Below are 22,112 nucleotides of genomic sequence, written 5' to 3'. Positions count from 1 at the left end.
GATAGATAGATAGATAGATAGATAGATAGATAGATAGATAGATAGATGATAGATAGATAGATAGATGTGTATATGTATGTATGTATATGTATATGTGTATATATATATACATATGTATATACACACATACATGTATGTATGTGTGTGTATCTCAATCCATTCTGATCACCTCCTGGAAACTGTACCAAAGCCCCCACTGAGGGTGGACCATATCAAGTTTTCCTCTTGACTTATTCAATGGGAAGAAGAAAATTACCACTACACTTTTCACTATCCAATAATCTTATATATTCCACCATCATTTTCAACTGAAAACATATTATGGTTAATAGTGTAATAACATTCACTAGTAACCATATGATGACATCCCAACTGAAAGGAGGAGGATAGTAGAAACGTAGATGCTCAAGGGCTCCTTTGCACTGAGGTTCCATGTTAGGGGGGAAGAATGGACAGAAGGAACACCTCTCCAGTGTTCACCCAGGGCTGAAAATGTTGGCGAGGTAGCTCAATGACAATAAAGAGGTCATCTTTCAGGTTGCTGTTGTGCTTGGGGGACCTCCAGATACCGCTCACAGTTGGCACTCAGAGTTGCCACTCACAGGGCTACAATAGTACGTCTCTGGGAAAAATTTACTGGAAATGTCTTGAAAGTGAATCAGACAATTGTTCACTGGTTGGGAGAAAAATCAAAGAGTATTTAACTGTTCCTGAAACCTTCTAGACCTTGCGACCCTAGAGACCTCAGATGCTGAGAAGTGTTTCTCATAAGGTCTGCAGATTTTGCTCATTCTTTAAATTTCCTCTCTTTACATTTGGCTTAATTTTAAATACATCCTTATTAATTAATTCCAAAAAAACCAGTAAGATACAGTGGAAAAAGCATTGAGTTTAGAGTCAGGTAAGATCTGGGTTTAAATCTTACCTAAGATACTTGCTAATAAAGTGATCTTGAGAAAGTAATCCCTCTGAAATTCCGTTTCCTCAATTATAACTCCCAGGAATTTTGTGTACTGAAACTACTTCATAGAGTGCTACAGAAATGGTAGTTATTGTCATCGTAGGCTCCAGACTTCTTTTTCTATTCCATATGATCACAAGGGATTTCAATCACAAGATAGATTTTAGAAGTTGGAAGGGTGCTTAGAGGTCATCTAGCCCAATTTCCTCATTTTACAGATGACATTCAGAGAAGTTAAGCAACTTGTCTGGGATCACACAGCTAGTATCAGGGATAAAATTTTAATGCAGACCTTCTAACTCCCATGAACAATATTTCACACTATGTTTTCTTCCAGTATGCTATATTATTTATATCTACCTTTAAAAAAAATTAGAGCTAGGTGGCATCATGAGTAGAGCATTAAACTTGAAATCAGTAAGTCTTGAATTCAAATCCAATCTCAGATACTTGCAAGTTGTATAACTCTTAGCAAGTCACTAAATCTCTCTGCCTAAAATTCTTCATTTGTAAAATGGGGATAATAATAGCACCTTCCTCCTTTCCCAGGACTGTTACAAGGATAAAATAAGTAAATATTAGTGAACTACTTTAGAATCATTAAATCCTCATATAAATGCTAGTTACTATCATTACTATTTTTATTATCATCATTATTATTATTAATCCCACATTAAATTTTTCCTCTGATGCCTCATCATGTTGTATCCATGACAGTGGAGTCTCGAAGACTCTTCTAGAAGAATGCAAGTGTAGGGAGGGCAGTTGGTTTTTGAACAACTGATTTCTGCTCCCCACTCAATTGAAGTAGTCACAGAAAATAATGAAATTGCAACAAGGTGTTAAACTAATGGTAATGATATTCCATTTTGTGTTATCCTGTGACCAAACATGAACAACTACTTAGATTAAATTGGAAGAGAAGCTAGGAATTGATTGGCTGACTGAAAACTGGCCATGCCCCATTGAAGGCCCTTAAGTAGCTAGCTAAGTCTTCCCACCCTGGAATGAGAAAATGTACCAAATTTCAAGGAAGTCCAGGCCAGGATACCAGTCCTGCCAAGACTTCCAAACATAGTAGCCTTAATGTGGAGGTGATTAGTATGGGTCCAATGATCATATCCTGAGCCTCTACTGACCAGTTTAGCCAATTTCAGAAAGGCCCATCAGCAGTTTCAGCCAAAGGCTTATAGGTTTTTCAGTGATGAAGTCTTAGAGGAGTTATGAACTTTGTTGGTAGAAAAGGGTGTTGTTGTTCAGTCATTTCGGTCATGTCTGACTATCCGTGACCCCATTTGGGGTTTTCTTGGCAAAGATACTGCAGTGGTTGACCATTTCTTTCCCCAGATCATTTTACTGATGAGGAAACTGAGGTAAATGGGATTAAGTGACTTGCCCAGGATCACAAAATCAGTAAGTGTCCAAGGTCACATTTGAACTCAGGAAGAGGAGTCTTCCTGACTCCAGGCTGAGGACGCTAACCACTGCACCATCTAACTGCCCTTGGGAAGGAGTACTCACAGTTGAAATAAATCAATATCCATTAAAATATTTTCATTTACATTAAATTATCGGTAATCTTATTGCTAGAGTGTAAACTCCATAAGACCCATACTAATGTCTTATTAAATCTTGACATCTCTTACTACTTAGAAGCACCTTTGCACATAGTAAGAGCTTAATAAATATGCATTGAATTGAATTATTAGAATCATTTTTTGGACAGTGGCACATGCTATTACTACCTTTTTTAAACTATCTATTATCATGGAGCATAAGTAATTTTAATTACATTGACACCAAGATATATCAGCTTCCAGACAGATGCTGTCTCTTTTTTAATGAGAAAATGGCACACATCTAACTTTTTTAACTGACAGAAAAGTTGGCACTTAGGTTGACACCAGACATCTGTGACAGGCAGAATTGTGGAGCCCTCATGCCACACATGACTTTTGGCTGCTATTTTGAATTTTCTCCTTGAGTTGCTTTCCAAACTTCTATCTTTTAGTGTATCCCTAGGAATTTTTCATCCACAGAGTAATAAAAGGAGTATATTTTCCCCAAGTTACTAATGATGACTATTTAAGTCAAGAGCCTAAGGTGTAACAAGAGATAACTAAAATTGTCTCAGGGGAAGAGGAATAAGGAGTCAATGAAAACACAATTAAATGTGATTTAGATGATCTTAAAAACAGGCAGATATATTCAAGCAGATGACCTTTTCTGGTTCTGAAAATCTTTTATATCCTAAACTAATTTGTTTAATAATTTGATGGAAGATTTGCACTGATAATTCCAAATAAATAATTCTAGTATTCTACCTCCTGGTACTCAGAATTGCAGCTGGGTTTCTAAAGATAACTTCTTCCAGTCTTTGACTCTTTGCTCTCCTTTCTCTATTTCATTTCCCACAGTGAATTGATCCTGTCTCACAATTTCAATAAATTATCTCTGCTTGATCCTTTTATTAAAAGTCTTATTGATGTGTTTTGTTTTTATATCACAAATATTCAGATTATTCCCATTTTCTTAGAGGTCTCTTATAAAAAAGTAAAACTAATAATATAGTGACCTCATCTGAAAGTGCCCATGATATTCCACCTGTGTATTTCCAACTGTATTTTTCAAATGAACAAAAATCTGTTTTCTCTCACTCCCATTCCCTACTCTATTGGAAAAAAAAGGAAAACAAATTTCTTGCAACAAATGTGCATAGTCAAATAAAACAAATTTTTTCAATGTCTATATATATATATATATATATATACACACATACACATATATGTATGTATGTATATGTATGTGTGCTTGTATATATATATATATATATATATATATATTTCTTGTTCAGCATTCTAATCAAGAAAATTTAAAAGTAAATTAATAAAATTATTTGTTTGATTTTTTTTAATAAGCAATCGGGGTTAAGTAACTTGCTCGAGGTTACACAGCCAGTTGTTTCTGGGTGTGGTGCCTAAGTATCTGAGCCCAGATATGAGCCCCAGGTCATCCCGACCCTGGAGCCAGTGCTCTTGCTTGCTGTGCTACCTGGCTGCCCCTATTCGTTTGATTTTCAAACTGCATCAAGAGTAGTGATTGAAATCTATGTTGATTATTCTTTCTGGATGGACACATAGCCAATGAAGAACAAAGAAAAGAAAACTTAAGCACAATCAGAATTTAAACAGCAGTTAGTTCAAACTACAATTGAATAAAAATTTCAACTCTGATCTCAAGTTCTCTAAGAGCCTTCATGACATTGCTCCTTCGGCATCCTGCTCTCACTTCAGAGTTAATATGCCCAAACACCTAATTAGCCATCATCTGTCTTCCATGGGAACTTCATTGTTTCTGTCAGTGATGCTACCTCCTGCTCCCTCACTAAGTCTCTTATCTTGAATCTTTCCTCTTTCATTTGACTATATCCAATGAATTCATCAAGACTTCAAAATTCTTCCTTTAAAATCTTTCTCAAATTTGACTCTTTTCTCTCTCCAATCTTTCCACTAATATAATTGCCCACAAGCTAACTTAGGCTATTGAAACTACCTCTTAAGCACCGGCCTCAGAGTCTGGATGACCTGGGATCAAATCCGGGCTCTGATACTTAGCACCACACCCAGAAATAACTGGCCGTGTAACCTTGAGCAAGTTACTTAACCCCGATTGTTTAAAAAAAAAAAAAGAAACTACCTCTTAACTGTCTCCCCAACACCAATCTGTTTCCTCTTCCACTCTTTCCTACATCCTCCTATCTGACTCCTCATTATTTGATAACTGTCACCTACAGGATAAAAGCCAACTATTTTAAAATTCAATGCCCTTGATAAGTTGATGCCATTATGATCTCCATTGCTGGAAGAAGAAAGTCATTAATCCCATTTTTATGGTTTCCCTTCTAGGGAAGAAATAACATGAAAGTATGGCAGTAGAGTAGAAAGTGTGCTAATTTTGGAGTTAGAGAACCTGAGCTTGAATCTCTGGTTCAAGACTAGCTGTGTGGCCATGGGAAAGTCATATCTTGTCTCTAAGGCTCCAGTTTCTCCTTTGGGGTGCAAAAAAAGCCCTTAGAGATCCCTTCCTTCTTCTTCTCCCTCTCTCCCTTTTTTTTTAACTAGTATTTGAAGTAATGGCTATTATTGCTGGTTTTCATTAACTACTGGCTACTGAATCTCTACAAGCGAATTTTTGCTACTCTGTCATATCAAGTTAAGTCACTATGCAATATTTCAAAATTTTCAACTCCAACTTTCTGTCTCAAAGTAGTACTAAAATAGTTTAGCTATATAATAATACTGATGACAGGATAGAGGGAAATACATGGGTGTTAGTGGAAAATTCAGAATGGCGAAACAACAGACAATCTGTTCAGGGCACTTGCATCTTCTTTTCCCTCTTGAGCTACCCATCTGGACATGCTATTCTAGTAACCTCATAAGCCTTATGGATAATTTGAAAAAAAATTCTAGATTAGTTACAAATGCCAAAATTAATATGCCAAGGCTCACGTTTCTTCTCTTCCCTTTCCCTGATCTCTGTTATATTTCTTCTCTATACATTTTCACAGGAATATGAACTTTCTGAACTTTGTCTAGGTCCTCCTAAACTCCTTTTCTACTTTTCAGAAAGCAGAGATGTGCTAGTCTGACGATACAGTCTTAAAATGAAATCAAAATTTTTTTTGCCCTTAGTCCAATCAGCAACTAAACTTGGATACTAATCTCTTAGGGTATTCAGCTGACACTTTCTCTAATTAATGCCTGGTTCCCAAGTAGGAATCTGGTGTTTTAATGTGTTTTCACCAGTGCTCATCCTCCTGGTATCAGGGATGCCCTTAGCTATGGAGATCATAGCTAAAGGTCTATGGATAGTCCATTCCCAATAAGCAAGTCATAAATGAGGGCACATAACTGTAAAAGCCCTGTTCATAGGTTCATAAGACTATCAAACAACTTCTCTCATTCCTGTCATCTGCAATGCTTCACACCAAAAGCATGCTCTAATCCTACTTCCCAATAGAAGTATATATATATATATATATAATTATAGGACTTGGTGAATATCTAATCCAAACTTCCCATTTTTCATATGAGGATATTGAGGTCCAGAGAGGTTGAACTGCTTAACCAAGGTCATATTCAACTAATTCGTAGCAGAGCAAAAAGCAATTGAAATTGAGAAATTATTCTTCAAAGTCCCACAGAGTAGCCCAGAAAGATAGGTCTGTTTTGGCAAGGATGGGGAGTGGGAAGGAGGAGATCACATCCTTCATCACATCATCACTATGAAATAGCATGGGATCTATTTTGCAAAGGTAGGCACTCATGCCTGGTATGCACTCAAATGAATCCGTGAATCTTCTTCTCACGATGGTCCCCAGTTGTTATTGTCTTTTCCCTTTTGAAACTTTTGTTTATACTTATGTTTGCAAATGTATGCACAGGTCTCCCTGTCCATTCCCACCACCAATGTGAATACATTTCTTGAGGACAAAGATTTTCATTTTTCTTTTTGCATCCTTAATATCTAACTCAAAGCCTGATATACACTGGGCACTTAATAAAAGTTGGGTGAATTCTCATAGATCCCTGATTGTCCTAAGACCCTTATCCATCTCCATGACCTCCCAAGATTTAGGTCACTGCACAGGAAGCCAAGAAAATCCCCTGGACCTCCTAAAATAACATGTCCTTTGAAATGCTGTGTTCACCAACCAGCATATTTTAGACTCATTAAATATTAATATCCTCTCATGTATTATCATCACCCATATATCTGACACAGTTCTTCCATTATGACGAACCTTGAAAATAATCATTAATCTTCACGGAGTATTCTGAGTGGAATCTTCTTAGGAATAAGTCGCTCAAATACCTATCAGGGCCAATCTATCAAAAAAGATCAGATACTTAAAAAAATATATAGGATCAGGATTGTGGGTATGAAGGCTCCTAGTGCTTTATATTTTTCCTAAGGTTGGAGAATCCCTCCCTCCCCTACTCTGCTGAAAGCAGGTTTCAGCTTTCCTTCCTTTTCTCTTCTCCTTTAGGGATCTTTAATAGGAATAGTAGTACTAATATTCCAGCTGACCTAGGAGTCCAATGTACAGGTTCCTGGTATGGAAGGTTGCTCATTGGAGTTCAGATGGACATTCAGCAAAGAGGTGGAAATCTTGGCAAGTATGTTAAAGTCACTGTGTTCTTCTACAGTGAAATAATCTGAGTCACCAGTTATTGCAATAGAGTAAAGTATCCTCATTTTCTAAGTGGAACTCATACTGTAAAATATATATCCAATGGATCATATTTTCACACAAGAGGAATATTAGTGATTAAAGGTTATATTCCTGAATAAGAGCACATGCTCTTTGACTAGTGATATAACACGTAACAACTATAAACCACACAAATAAGCAACTGGATCTATTATCTCATCATTATAGGAGTTCCCTAGAATGGTTATATCACAAGCCATCAATGGGCCAAACTCAATGTTCTCTCAGTAGTGGACTATAAGGAACCCAGCCAAAAGCTAGAGGCCTTCTAGATGGCCCTACAATTTATCTACCATTAGCAGTGGTCTCCTATATGTCGTCCTAGTTGAATCCTACTACTTTTGTCTCATCCTTGTTCTCTTTAGTGTCATTTCTATATCCTCTTTAAGCATCTTGGAGACTGATGTTAGAATCCAAGTGTAGTGGTCTTAATATCCTTGGTGAAGAAAAACATTTCTTAAAAAAAACTTATTTTCACAAAAAATTTTTTCCATTTTCTTTTTGTTTTAATTTCTCCATCCATCTTCATCAAAGAATCTTTTTGAGATGATGTTGCTAACTGGTTTTACCCTCTGCTGCTTCTTTTTGGTTTCTGAGATGATAATGGTCTATAATTGTCCATTATCCTTTTACAAGATTTTATAAATGAAATTCCATTCTAATTCAGTGTTGCCTTTAGCAGCCATCCCACCTAACAAGTTAATTAAATGATTATTGGCTAAAATACTTTCTGGGGAGCTTTGAACTCCTCGTTAAAACAATTTACATTGGTCAAATTTCTGGATGAAATCAGTGTCAATGTTATTTCTTTTGTCCATTTCCCATTTTTTTAAATTTTCAATTACTTGTTGAATTAAGGATCTGTTATAATTATGAGTCATATTTTTATTATTATTATTTTTGCTTATTTTTTAAACAAATCTTGAGTTTAGCTCTAATGAATAAATGGCTTGCACACAAACAGCAGATTCAGTGATAACTTACCAATAAATAACATTTTCCTGTTTGTTAAAAAAATCATCTATTTTATTCTTTATTGTGTGATTTGTAACTCACTATGTCCTACTGCCTACCAATTTTTTTTCCAAAGGAAGTGTTCATTATTTAGAGGCATGAGGCTTCTGTGTAAATCAATAAATCTTTACATATATGTTTTTTCTCCATTGTTACTTTTTCCCCAGCTTTGCATTGATATTATCAAATATCAGAGTACACATTGCTTTGACTTGGAATGTCTTATCAAATTCTTCATAGCATTTCTCTATCTTTTTATCCTTAGCCACTAATAATACCACATAAGCAACAAATACTCTAATGTAGCCTTTTTTTGCAAACAATCATTATTAGTCCTGTAACTCACGTTGATGAAAGGTGCCATGAAATAACATTTCTCAGATCTTCTGGGAAGAATAAAAACTACTCTACTGATCCCTTTCTATGTCTCAACAAGGAGTACCTCGGAGAACAAGTCTATTTTTCAAGACCAATTTGGTTTGTAGAAAAGCGTATGACCAGCAGGCCACCTGCCTAGTTGTGGAAAAAAACATTTTGGTCATAGCCAAATATAAAATGAAGGAAAATGTTAAATGGCCTTCATTCCTGTGAAGCCCTCCTGCCCTGTTTCGATGATGATGATGATGATGATGATGATGACAGAGTAACAGAAAAGTGATATATGGACCTAGGAATGATAGTTTTTAGACTGGCAACAATTTGATTAAATGTTAGGTCCTGGCCAATAACCAATAAGGGGGGGGGAATGTATTGCTAGAAGAATCATCTCAATCTTGACATTCATGCTATAAACAAAATCAGGAGAAAGAAGGCAATTGTAGCTGAAGAGATAGATGGCTCATAATCCCCTATAATAATTTAATTAGAAAAAAATTGTTCCGGGGCGGCCAGGTAGCACAGCGAGTAAGAGCACCGGTTCCAGTGTTGGGATGACCTGGAGATCAAATCCTGCGCTCAGACACTAAGCACCACACCCAGAAATAACTGGCCGTGTAACCTTGAGCAAGTTACCTAACCCTGATTGCTTAAAAGGAAAAAAAAAGAAAAAAATATTCCCTAACTAACACTATGTGCATAAAATTGCAATGACTATGCAATATATTTTATCTTGATAGTATAATAGAGAACTGACCTCAGAAGCAGGAAGGTCTGGCATCAAGTCTACCTTTGACACACGATGCTGTGTGATTCTAGGCCAGTGATTTAATCTGTCAGAGCCCTAGGCAACGTCAAGCTATAGATTGTGGAGAAGGTTTTGACTTGTATTGCTGGATAAAATCCCTTCTACTGGCAGCTTCCAAGGGCAATAAAAACAGAGGCCCAGCCTCTATCTTATATGCAGAACATTAAAAAATATAACTATGTACATAATTTGGATGGAAGATTACTATGTTAACTATACCAAACTATAACATTTAAAGATGTCTCATGTCTCATCATGGCGTACTCCTTGCAGTACTGCCCTCTATGACTTTCTATTTGTTTTTTGGTAGTTGCCACTGTTAAAAAAAAAGTTTGTAAACCTCCAGCCAACTTGATTATGAGTCTCTCTTCAAACTAAGAATTTGTTCTTGGACAATAGATGTATAAGCTGATCACCAGGTTCCTCTAGTGCCTAGGGGGCAGTGAGGTGGCTCAGTGGATTGAGAAATGGGGCTGAAGACAGGAAGACCCAAGTTCAAAAATCTGGACTCCAATACTTACTAGGCAGGGTACTCCACTTAACTCTGTTTGCCTTAATTTTCTCCGCTGCAAAATGAGGTTGTTGTGAGGAACAAATAAGATCATTTTTGTAAAGTGCTTAGCTCAGGTGCTTAATATATGTCCTATTGGATCCTACATCCCACCACACATACATGCCTGAATCCTTTCCAGTTTAGTAGACCTGGAATAATTTGGCCTCCTTTGAGATCTTCCAGGAACCATGAATCACAACCAGAATACAAAGATGTAACAGATTAGGACTGCAGTGGAAGGAACTAAGCTGAATGAATGAATGAATGAATGAATGAATGAATGAATGGATGGATAGAATTTGTTAAATGTTAGTATATACCAAGCACTGCTCCTAGTACAACAGCTACAGAACAAAAGGAAAGACAGTTCTTCCCTCAGGGAGCTCACATCCTAATTCAGTGAGCAGGGCACTAAAAGGGAAAGCAGGCAGGGAAGGAAAGGAAACCACAGTGGGTGGTGAGTGCAACCCTATGGGAATATACTGACAAATCCAAGCCCTTTCTAGTAGTATTGATTTGATTATGTTAGTCGGGCAGTGTGGATTAGCTGGGTGGGAGGTAAAGTATGGTCTGGTCCAAGGTCATTATATACAGTGGACTACATGAGTTTGTGCTTTAATCATGATTATAAACTGTTAGTTATAATAGACATTAAACATCTAATTGATAATATTTTTGCCTTCTACAATTGAATTTTTAAGTGCTTTTTAAAAACTACATCATAATTTTAAAAAAAAACTGAAGGAAAATGCTACTGCCCCACATAAAAGGCTATTTTTTCATTTTAATTGGTTGGTTGTCCAAAGTCTCTCTAAAACTATACAGGAATGTTTAAAGTGATTTTTTTTGTCTCAGCAAAACAAGCAAAGAGAAAACCACAGAAATTAAAGATAATTTCTCAAAAAGAAAAAAAATTTGAGTGAGTCTTCCTCCAAGCCCCAGATAGCATACTTAATGATTCGTAAACCCACTGTTAGGGGCAAGCCTGACTCTGGTTAGCTCAGGTTAGATAAAGCACTCACATGTCATTCAACAGTTAAGAAAAAAAGGATTACTTAGCCACAGAACAGAAAGGATTTTCAATGAGGATACTGTTAGCTAGTGGTCACCTTCCTGTCCTTAGAAAAATAGATCTGTTTAACAGGGCCAGTGACTCAGGGCTATGACTTAGAATACTCAGGACAGCAACCAAAACTGAAAGGCCCCCATGAGGGTGGGCCGGTGACTAGGAAGCCAGGTCAATATGATCAAAGGTTACCAGAAAGTTGTCAAACACTCTGAGGCATGGGAACCTCCTTCCCTATTGAAACTCCCTCCTCATTAAGTCCCAGGGACTGTTTTTTCACCTTTCAGGGAAAAACTAGTCTAATCCATGTTAAGGGGCAGAAGGGTCCCATCATAAAATCCAACAGAGTATAAGCTGGAAAAGTGGGCAGCAAAATTTCCTAAAATCCTAGCATCTAGAAGGGACCTTAAACTTGTATTCCAAATCCTTCTTTTTCCAGGTGAAAAAATGTAGGTCTCAGAAATGTTAACTGGAATCAGGGTAAAGGAGGAACTGATTATAAGTATGAAACAAAACCTGCTCATCTTGTATGGAATATCTGATCTCTTCAGTCAGTCTCCTCCCTCCTTAGCCTTATATAAAGCAGCAAATATAACTAGAAAATTTCACCAGAAGGATTACTGAGAAAAATTACTGCAAAGATACAGGACAGCTATTTGACAGCCCTGTGAATCTGTTAATAGGGCTTATACCTTGTTCTCAATAAAAGTGAGCACATGTCTGTGCCTCCTTCATCAGCCTTTCCTTCCCTGGCTGGTAAGGGGGCAAAGAAAAGGCAGTAGACAATTTCACAAATTGTAGAGAAGCCTATTCTCAACACTATCAGATATTTCCTAAACACATTCGTAGAAAAACAGCCTTTCAAGGACACAATCCCTGAGTGTGGATAAACTGCCCTATAATTGAGGGGAAATGATATTAGACTGCCCCCAAATAAAAGGATGCTTTTATTTTTCATTTTAATTGGCACTTTTACTATTATTGTAACTTAGACTGTCTGATACAGCATTCAGTGTTCCACATGTTCATCATTCATTCTTGACAACAGTGATGAGAACTGCTACTAAGTATCAAATAAGGGACTGTCAATCAGGTAACAAATTGTGTTCATGTGCTTCTACTATATACTACATACAGGAATGCTTCTGTTCATGATATCAGAATCTCCAAATAATCTGTTGGGGGTTTTTTCAATCTCCTATAATGTGACAATATTAATATCCTGTAAAGAGTCTCAAGAATTTCTAAAGGTTCCCATTTTTTAAAAGCCAAAGATTAGAATGGAGTCTTAAATGGCATACATTCATTCTCCAGAGTAGGTAAAAATTAAAGAGGTTAAAAAAAATAGCACAAATAATGCTGAATTCTAAATTGTCCAGCAAATTTCATGGGAAGCAGCAGGAAAAAGCTTCCACTAGACCATGCTGTTCTTTTTACATGTTGCTCTTACTAAGCTTACAACAGCATTTCGATTCATCTTGTGGGTGGGTACTCCCTCCAACGGTGCATGCTTCAACCCAACCCACAAGTTTTTGTTCCGTACACATCTTTCTAGATACTTCCAATCCTGAAATTCTATGATTCTCATATATATATATATATATATATATATATATATATATATGTATATGTATATATATATATATCCTAAGCTCTATACTCTACATGTAACACACACATGGTTTCATGAAGGTAGGTAGGTGGGTAGGTAGACAAATAGACAGACACACAGACAGAGGATAAATGGATGTATTCAGGATACAGGTTAGAGGACAGCATGTATTTATTAAGTGTTTGCTATGGGCTAGACACTTTAAAAGGTGCTGGCATACAAAGCCAAAAATGAAACAGGCCTTGATCTCAATGAATTTACATTTCATTAGCAGAAATAACATGTGTGTGTGTGTGTGTGTGTGTGTGTCCTTCTCTGGATGATAAGAGAACCACTAGCTACTATGGTTGTGTGTGGGGGAGGGGCATATTCCAGAAAGGAAACCTTATGCAACAAGGGACAATGAACTGAGCCTTAAAGGTACTTAGGAGCCTAAGAGGCAGAGATGAGGAGAGAGAATATTTCAGGCTTGGAGGGCGGCCTATGCAGAAGTATAAACACAAAAGATATAATGTTGTGTGAAAAGAAATAAGAAAGTCAACTTGGTTAGTCCATAGATTATGTGAAGGGAAGCAATGTTTATTAAGCAGAGAAAAATAGGCTGGAAAAGACTATAAAGAGTTTAAATGCCAAATATACTGTTTGTGTTTGCTACTGGAGATAACAGGGAGTCACTGAAGCCTATTGAGAAGGGGAGTGAGACAGTCACATTTTTTAGGATGTTCACTTTTGGTAGGTATGTAAAGGATAGACTGGAGAAAAGAGAGATCCGAGGCAAGGAGACTTATTTGCAGGTTATAAATTGACCAGGTGAGACCTGAAAGGGTAAACTAAGGTGGTGGCTATATGAGGAAACAGAAGGGGTTGTATGTGAAAGATGTTTTGGTAGAAGAAACAACAAGACCTGGAAAAGGACTAGAAATGCAAGGTAGTTGAATGGATGGATGAATGGATAGATAGAAAAACAGACGAGACTTGCCCTACAATAAAGTAAGAGGGAAGGGGGTAACAGGAGGGATATGGGGGAGGGCGTTCTATGAGAGGGCAATCTGGGGGGAAGTATCAGTATGCTTGCCATCCTGGGGTGGGAGATATGGGGAGAAAATTTTGAACTCAAAATCTTTTGGAAATGAATGCTGAAAACTGAAAATATATAAATTCTGAAAAAATAGATGAGAGAGAGGGAAAGAGGGAGACACGAAGGTATGGAGGAAGGGAAAAGAGGGATGGGGGAAGGAAGGAAGGAAGGAAGGAAGGAAGAAAGGAAGGAAGGAAGGAAGGAAGGAAGGAAGGAAGGAAGGAAGGAAGGAAGGAAGGAAGGAAGGAAGGAGGGAGAGAGGGAGGAAGGTGCATAGGTGGATGAATAAATGATAGAAAGACACATGAGACAGATAGTATTAATTTCCACAGAAGGTGAGAGTTAGAAGTGACTAGAAATCTGATTAGCCTAAAGCATGATTTTTTTCTATAAAATCTGTGACAAGTTGTTATCCAACCATCACTTAAAGTCTTTTAGTAATTAAGAAGTCATTACTTCCTAAGATAATTCATTCCATTTTTGTACAGTTTCTAACATTAGGAAGGCATGTGTGTTTTTTCTTTAGATGGACCCCAAATCTGCCTCCCAGTAGCTTCTCTGAGGATAAAAATAAGGTTATTTCCTTTTCCACATGACCGCTACTAGAATATGTGAAGATAGCTACCACGTTCTCCCATATGTCTTTTCTCCAGGCTAAACAGCCCTTGTTTTTCTCCATGGGTCCTCATCAGGGATAGTTTGAAGTCCCCTCACCATTATGGCTACTCTACTTTGATTATACACCATTTCATCAATATCCCTTCTAAACTGTGACATCTAGAACTACAGAAAATATTCTAGTTTGCAGAAGTCAGAGCAGACACTATCATCTTACTTATTGGATACTCTACACCAGGGGTAGGGAATCTGTGGCCTTGAGACCACATGTGGCCTTCTAGGTCTTCAAGTGTGGCCTTTTGACTGAATCCGAACTCCACAGAACAAATCTTCTTAATAAAAGAATTTGTTCTGTAAAATTTGAACTCAGTCAAAAGGCCACATCCAAGAACTCAGAAAGCAATATGTGGCCTTGGGCCATAGGTTCCCCACCCTTGCTCTACACACATACTCAGACGGTTTTATGACCTCATTAGTGTGGGCATCCCTATAATGATGATTATATTATATCCTAATCCACGGCTATTGGTGTAACTCATGTCCATTTTTCTCCATAATTTTACCGTAGCCAATGCTCTAAAGGCTTTCTTCATTTTTTCTGAACATCTTAAGGATATCCATATCAAACACTTTCCTGATGTGTGGACACTATGCTTTTATTAATTCAATACTTTTTGATGTGGAGGGGCACTGGGGTTGGCTGCCCATTCATACTGTTGATTTCTATTAAATGTATATTCTTCTAAAAATCCTGGATCATTTTTATATGAATTAAAACAGAATTCTACCTCCACCCCCCATTTTGTGCTTGTGAATTTCATTTTTTTTTAAATATGAATAAAGAACTTTCCATTTATCCCTATTAAATTCCATCTTGCTGACTTTCAGACTCTTGTACCAGGAAGCTGAAATCTTTCAGATCCCAGTTCTGCCAACCACTCTATAACCTATCCTTCCCAGCTTCATTTTACCTCTACCTTTTATCACATTTTGGAATGACTGTTGTCTCAAATGGGAAGGGAAAAATGTTATTGATTTAAAAGCATAACATTGTGTGTACTTTTAAGATGTTCTGCATTGTTATTATATGGTGCTATTTTGGGAAGTATTTTTAAAAGATTTTTTTTAGAAATAAAGGACACTTTACATCTGGTTAACAATCTCCTTTTTTTTTCAAAGATCATATCTTTTAGTCATTTAATATAGCCTAAAGTTTCCATTGGTCAATAGTCGGAATAACCTTGGTTGGAATGAAAGAAGAACTACATGTCAGCTTTATTCAAATAGCATTGTAAAATCCCCACAACGTCCATAAACATTATGTCTAAGTTAGAAACAGTTTGGCCAATACAAAAGTCAGTGAAAAGTGGATAGATTGTGAATTAACATACCACACACATTTCTGATAGATTTCCGAGCACAAACATGATTTTAAATTTGGCAGCAAAAAAGATGTAGCTAGACACATTCATAAACCTGTTAGCAGACCTGATTCTGCTTAGCTTCAGAAAAAAAGTCCTAGCTCAAGGCATTACCATATTAATTGGTTATCTGTCAAAACTACAGAATGAAGATGTTCTCTGTTATTGTGCCTTTAATCCTTAAGAGACAACTAATGGTATTCTAAATTATAATTACAATACTCACAGTTGCTGCTTGCTCTATTACCCCTCTGTCCAGCTGAATTTTCAGGCTCCTTGTATGGGAACTGCAGAGTAGTATCTAAAGTTCTGAAGCCTTCTTTAAGAGAATGATGCTTATAGTACTCGACGAGTTCCTTTCAGAAAAAAAAAAAAAAGGCACCGAAGATTTAAATTTGGGCAATTTTGTTCTGAGTTAATTCAGTTTCTCAAACACAATTACGTGCTTTTTTAAAGATAAATACAAAGAGTAAATGAATGATAATCTTTCCCCAGCTGCGAGGATGTGCCTGACACCTACCCAGTATCAGTTCTGACTCTTCTAACCATTTATAATGGGAAACCCAACCCCAACCCCATTGCTAATGAATACAGCAGATCCCATGGCCAAATAATGGGCATGAGCAGAAGTTACACCAATTTTCTATTTAAACATAGCAATTACTGCTCCTCTTTATTAAATACTTTCCCCCCTAAATAAACATAAAAGGATACAGCTGCTTGCTAACTCTGACTACTCCAAGTTTCCTACATTTCTTCTAAAAGACAGAGGAAAAAAATAAACCTCATTCCCAAAATGCACGAAACCAAAGCTCAAGAAATCCTCTCTTGAAAGCTTTCTTGGACTCCTGAAGAGAAAGTCTTAGAACACAAGTCATGATACCTATGTACCTAAGGTTTCCTTGGTGTCGAGGATACAACTGCTTTCCATTGTATTTTACAGGTGAAATATTAAATATGTCTGAAGTCTAAAATTCTGACACTCTTGGGGGGGGCAGAGTAGAAGCACGACCTCCTAGCTGCTCCAGCTCCCACCTTCCCCAATCCATGTAAAAAGGGGACTCTAAACAAACTTTGGAGCTGTAGAACCCACAAAATGACAAAGAGAAGCTAACCTCCTGCTGAGGACAGCCCCGCAGGCCGGCAAGAATCAGCCAGTGCAGCACTCTGAGAGCTGAGCCCAGGCCAACTCTGAGGATTTAGCCCCAGGGTGGGCCTGACCTGTCGCGGGCCAGAGGGACCCCAGATCAGCAGTAGCTGTGGCCTTTTCATTTCCAGATTTATCAACACACAGATGCGAAGGACAAAGTGAGAGGTCAGTGCAGTCTGGACTTTGGGACCCAGTAAGTGGGAGTGCATGGCTTTTACCCCCAGGGCCAGACACCGGCACAGCCAGTGCCAAGTGGCAGCTTCAGCTACTAGCCTGCAGAGTGTAGGGGTACCAAGCACCAGTCTGAGGGGTAATCGCTCTTGCTTTAACCTTCTTGGATCTGGATTGCCTTCTAGGGTGGAGGTCCTGGGGTGTGTGTCCAGCTTGCCAGAGCGTGTGGAGACCTCAGAGAGGGCACCTATCTAATACCTCCAGCAGCTGAGAAAACTCCAGCATTTGGGACAAAGCTCTCCTGTCTGGTGGCAGAGTCTTACTGTGGGTAAGCCCAGGGGTCAAGTGACTGAGGGGCAACATGACCAGGCAAAGGAAACAAAGCAGACAGAATATTCCAACATTAGACTCCTATTCTGGGGAGAAAAAGGAGCAAAGCATGGAACAGGAGGAAGACAGTGAAGTTAGAACTCCTGCACCAAAAGCTTCAAAGAAAGGAAAATAGGAGCTGGTTACAGGCCATAAAGATAAGATTAAGAAGCAGATAAGAGGGCAGCCAGGTACCACAGCGAGTAAGAGCACCGGCTCCAGTGTCGGGATGACCTGGCCAGGCTCCAACACTTAGCACCACACCCAGAAATAACTGGCCGTGTAACCTTGAGCAAGTTACTTAACCCCGATTGCTCATAAAAAAAAAAAGCAGATAAGAGAAGTGGAGGAAAAATTGGGAAGAAAAATGAGAATGATGCAAGAAAATTATGAAATGAGGGTCAAAAGCCTGAATGAGGAAAATAATACCTTAAAAAATAGACTAATTCAAATGGCAAAAGAGGCTCAAAAAGGCAATGAGGAGAAGAATGCCTTAAAAAGCCGAATTTGCCAGATGGAAAAAGAACCTCAAAAGCTCAATGAGGAAAATCATTGCTTCAGAATTAGATTGGAGCAAATGGAAGCTAATGACTTTATGAGAAATCAAGATGCTGTTAAACAGGTCCAAACAAATGAAAGAATAGAAGGAAATGTGAAATATCTCATGAGGAAAACCACTGAGCTGCAAAATAGATCCAGGAGAGATAATTTAAAAATTATTGGACTACCTGAAAGCATGATCAAAGTAAGAACCTAGAAATCATCCTCCAGGAAGTTCTCAAAGAAAACTGCCCTGATGTTTTAGAACCAGAAGGCAAAATAGAGGTTGAAAGAATTCACCAATCACCTCCTGAAAAAGATCCCAAAAAGAAAACTCCTAGGAATATTATAGCCAGGTTCAGGAATTCCCAGATTAAGGAGAGAATATTACAAGCAGCCAGGAAGAAACAATTTGAATATTGTGGAAACACAATCAGGATAACCCAGGATCTGGCAGCTTCTACACTGAGGGATCGAAGGGCCTGGAATATGATATTCCGGAGGTCAAAGGAGCTGGGATTAAAACCAAGAGTCACCTACCCAGCAAAAGTGAGTATCATGTTTCAGGGGAAAATATGGTCATTCAGTGGAATAGAGGACTTTCAAGCATGCTTGATGAAAAAAAAAAACAGAATTGAATAGAAAATTTGACAATCAGATACAAGAAGCAAGAGAAGCATGAGAAGGTAAACAGGGAAAAGAAATCATAACGAACTTATCAAAGTTGAACTATTAACATTCGTACATGGGAAAACAATAATTGTAACTTATGAAACTTTTCTCAGTAGTCGAAGGGAATAGAAATATATATATGAGGGTATATGGGCATATGAATACATATGTGAATGTGTGTACATATGTTTACAGGTATACATAGATAGAGGGCACAGGACCAATTTAACAGGAAGGGACAATACTTAAAAGGTGAAATTAAGAGGTGAAAGAGGAATATAATGAGAGGAGATGGGGAGAGACAAAATGGGGTAAACTATCTCATATAGAAGAGGCAAGGGAAAATGGTTACAATGGAGGGGAAGAATAGGAGGGGAAAAGGGAATGGGTCAACCTTATTCCCACTGAATTTGGCCTGGGGAGGGAATGAAATACACACTAAATAGGGTATCTCACCCTACAGGAGAGTAGGGGGGGAAGGGGATGAGTGGGGGGATGATGGAAGGGAGGGCAGGCTGGGGGGGAGGGAAGTTGGAAGCAGCCACTTTTGAAAAGGGAAGGGATCAAAGTAGAGAATAGAACAAGTGGGAGATGGGATAGGAGGGAGGGAAATATAGTCAGTCTTTTACAATATATCTACTATGTTATTGTTTTCCATTAGCCACACATGTACAACCTATACTGAACTGCTTATCTTTCCAGTAAGCGTGGGTGACAAGGGAGGAAGGGAATGAATCTGGAATTCAAAGTTTTAAAATCAAATACTCAAATATATATATATTATTATTAATACTATTTTACATGTAATTGGGAAATAAGATATATAGGCACTGGGGTATGGAAATCCACTGGAAAAGTTGAAAGGGGTATGGGAGAAAATATGGGAAAGAGCAGATGGGAGGAGGGTATATCCTGTGGGACTGCTACTTTGGGGCAGTGGGTAGGGGAAAAATGGGGAGAAAATTTGTAACTCAAAATCTGGCGGAAATGAATGATGTAAATCAGAAGTTAATAAAGCATTTGAAAAAAAAATTCTGACACTCCTAACAATAGCTTTCATACTAAACTTCTAAGGAAATTGTCAAAAGTATCACTAGAGATGTTAGAAATCAGAGTTTCCCTAAGTGAAATAGCATTGTAGTTGTGAGTAAATTTACATTTTCAGTGAAACTCATCTTATTAGACGATCATGACATCTACATATAACCCAAGGAACATACAAACAGCTGGAAATAAAATCAAAGGAAAATAACACTTTTGATTTCATTATTCCATCCCCTAATTATAATAAATAATGTAAATACAATAAATTCTGTAAGTGGGGGGAGCAACTTATTTACTGAAAACTTGAACTAGTTATCTCCTCTGTGTTCAACAGACAACTGAGGCAAAGAGTAATCTCAGAGAAGAAAAACAATAATAATCTAGTATTTTTAATAATTTTAAAACCAAACTTAAAATTAAGCTGATCTGTGCCAGCCCCTCCAAGTTCAAAACTACCTTCATGCATGTCCATTATCATCATCATCACCACCTCCATCACCACCATCTAATTGGGTTGGAAGAAACTTTGGAGGTCATTTAATAAAATCTGCTACATAATAAAGAAATTCTATCCATGATATCTATCCTCTGCTTGAAGCATCTGAAGGATGAGAAGCTCTCAACATAATTAAGCAGTTCATTCCATTTTTGGACAACTTCAGTTATTGATTTTTTTCATTGAATTTACACCTAATTCTATCCATTTGATTCTGCTTTTGTTTTGTTTTTTAACTAATACAAAATAAGTGTTAAGACACTAGACACTACCCTTGATTAGGAATATGTAAATGTGTGTCTATATACACATATACCTATACATTTTGAGCTTGGTTTTGACATATACACACTCTAGATTAGGTATAAATGTATGTGTGTGTGTGTGTGTGTGTGTGTGTATGATGACTCCAAAGCATTGTTATTACATATTTATAATTTGAAAATGCAATATATTCAGGAAGTTATTTTCTTGTGGTCTTCTTGAAAAAAAAATGACAAAGCTAACCTGAAACCCATTATCACACAAGCCTTCAAATTACCATATCTATCTTAAATGTTATTTTAAAAATGTATTAATTGCAGGTTATTGTGCATTAGATATTCGTTAGAAAAACTGAGCCTAAAATCAACTTCTCCCTGGAAATATGGAACTGTGAATGTGAATCTTTAAGACAGCTGACATCCAAATATGTTTATATGGTAGTGACGTACACTCACATTCATTGACTCATTTAATCCCTGCAAGAACCCAGTGCAGCAGGTAATTCTAACATCATTACCCTCATAATACAGATTAGGAAACTGACACAAAGCCAATTTAAGTGACTCACCCTTGACAGTACAACCAGTTTAGTAGAAAAGGAATTGTTTCATTTATTGTATTTTTATCCCCTGTATCTAGCACAGTGGCAAGCACTTACTAAAATAAAATCTTTTGGATTAATTGATCGATAGATCTAAGGTCTGCCTACCCCCATTCCTGTGTTCCTTCTATAATGCTATGTTGCTTAGTTACTACCTGTGTGACCTTGGACAAATGATTTCATTTCACTAAGCCACAATTTCCTCATCTATAAAATGAAGGGTTGGACTACCTGACTTCTTAGTCTGAATCTATGAGCCCAAGATATTTCAAGTTCATCTATAAATGTATCTGACTTACTCATATAATAAATCTTTTCATATGTAATTAGTTGGGTAAAAATAAGCTGGTGGATCACCTTGGATTCATATCTTTATTTGGCTCTGTGTCTCAGCGTAACCCATATTTATCTTCACAGTCACTGACTTCTAGATACTACAAATAACAAATAAACAAAAACACAAGAAAAATCTGGCCTTTTCTTATCGCATGTGACCCCTTTTCTCATTTAAAAAAATATCAGTGAAAAGCAGTCATTCTAGTCACCAAGGCAACAGGCAATGGGGATGGCTTACAAGCACCACTTGGACCTGGATTTTTGGCGTCTGTAACAACTGGATCAATATTAATATGTGTGTAATGGAATCAGAAACTTTTCTGTAGTCAACTAAGAAAAACAAGAACAACAAAGCAAAGATTCTGATTGAACAAATTTGACATCAAACTATTAAAAAAGTCAAAGAAATGATCCTATACCTTGAAGGAAAAAAGTATTTTTTTTCTGATAGAAGACCAATTTACCTTCTCTTCTATACCTATTCTCCGTGGGAGAATTTCTCTGTGAGAGTCTCTCAGAGATTTCTCTGTGGGAAATCAGCTAAATATGGAAAAGGAGTTAAATTACAATTCAAATTCATAGCCTCCAAACTGAAGAATGTTGACTGATGATAATGATGGTGATGGTGATGACAGTGGTAATACGCACACACATTATATATATATATATATATATATATATATATA

At 37.3% G+C, this 22,112-nt stretch overlaps 1 protein-coding gene across 1 annotated transcript in view; it reads right to left on the bottom strand.

Annotated features, from left to right (window-relative positions):
- VAV3 (vav guanine nucleotide exchange factor 3) overlaps window positions 1-22,112 on the bottom strand; it is a 457,197-nt gene that overhangs the window by 8,456 nt on the left and 426,629 nt on the right. The window contains exon 25 of the mRNA XM_069090495.1: window positions 16,010-16,139. Coding sequence (XP_068946596.1) covers window positions 16,010-16,139 — 130 coding nt within the window. The remainder of the gene's footprint in view (window positions 1-16,009; window positions 16,140-22,112) is intronic.

The sequence above is a fragment of the Petaurus breviceps genome, unplaced genomic scaffold (assembly GCF_028583685.1).
Source record: "Petaurus breviceps papuanus isolate PSGF00001 unplaced genomic scaffold, PetGlider_PUasm1.0 186, whole genome shotgun sequence".
Lineage (NCBI taxonomy): Eukaryota > Metazoa > Chordata > Mammalia > Diprotodontia > Petauridae > Petaurus > Petaurus breviceps.
Note: the sequence above shows the minus strand (reverse complement) of the source record. Positions and strands in the feature narration are given on the sequence as shown.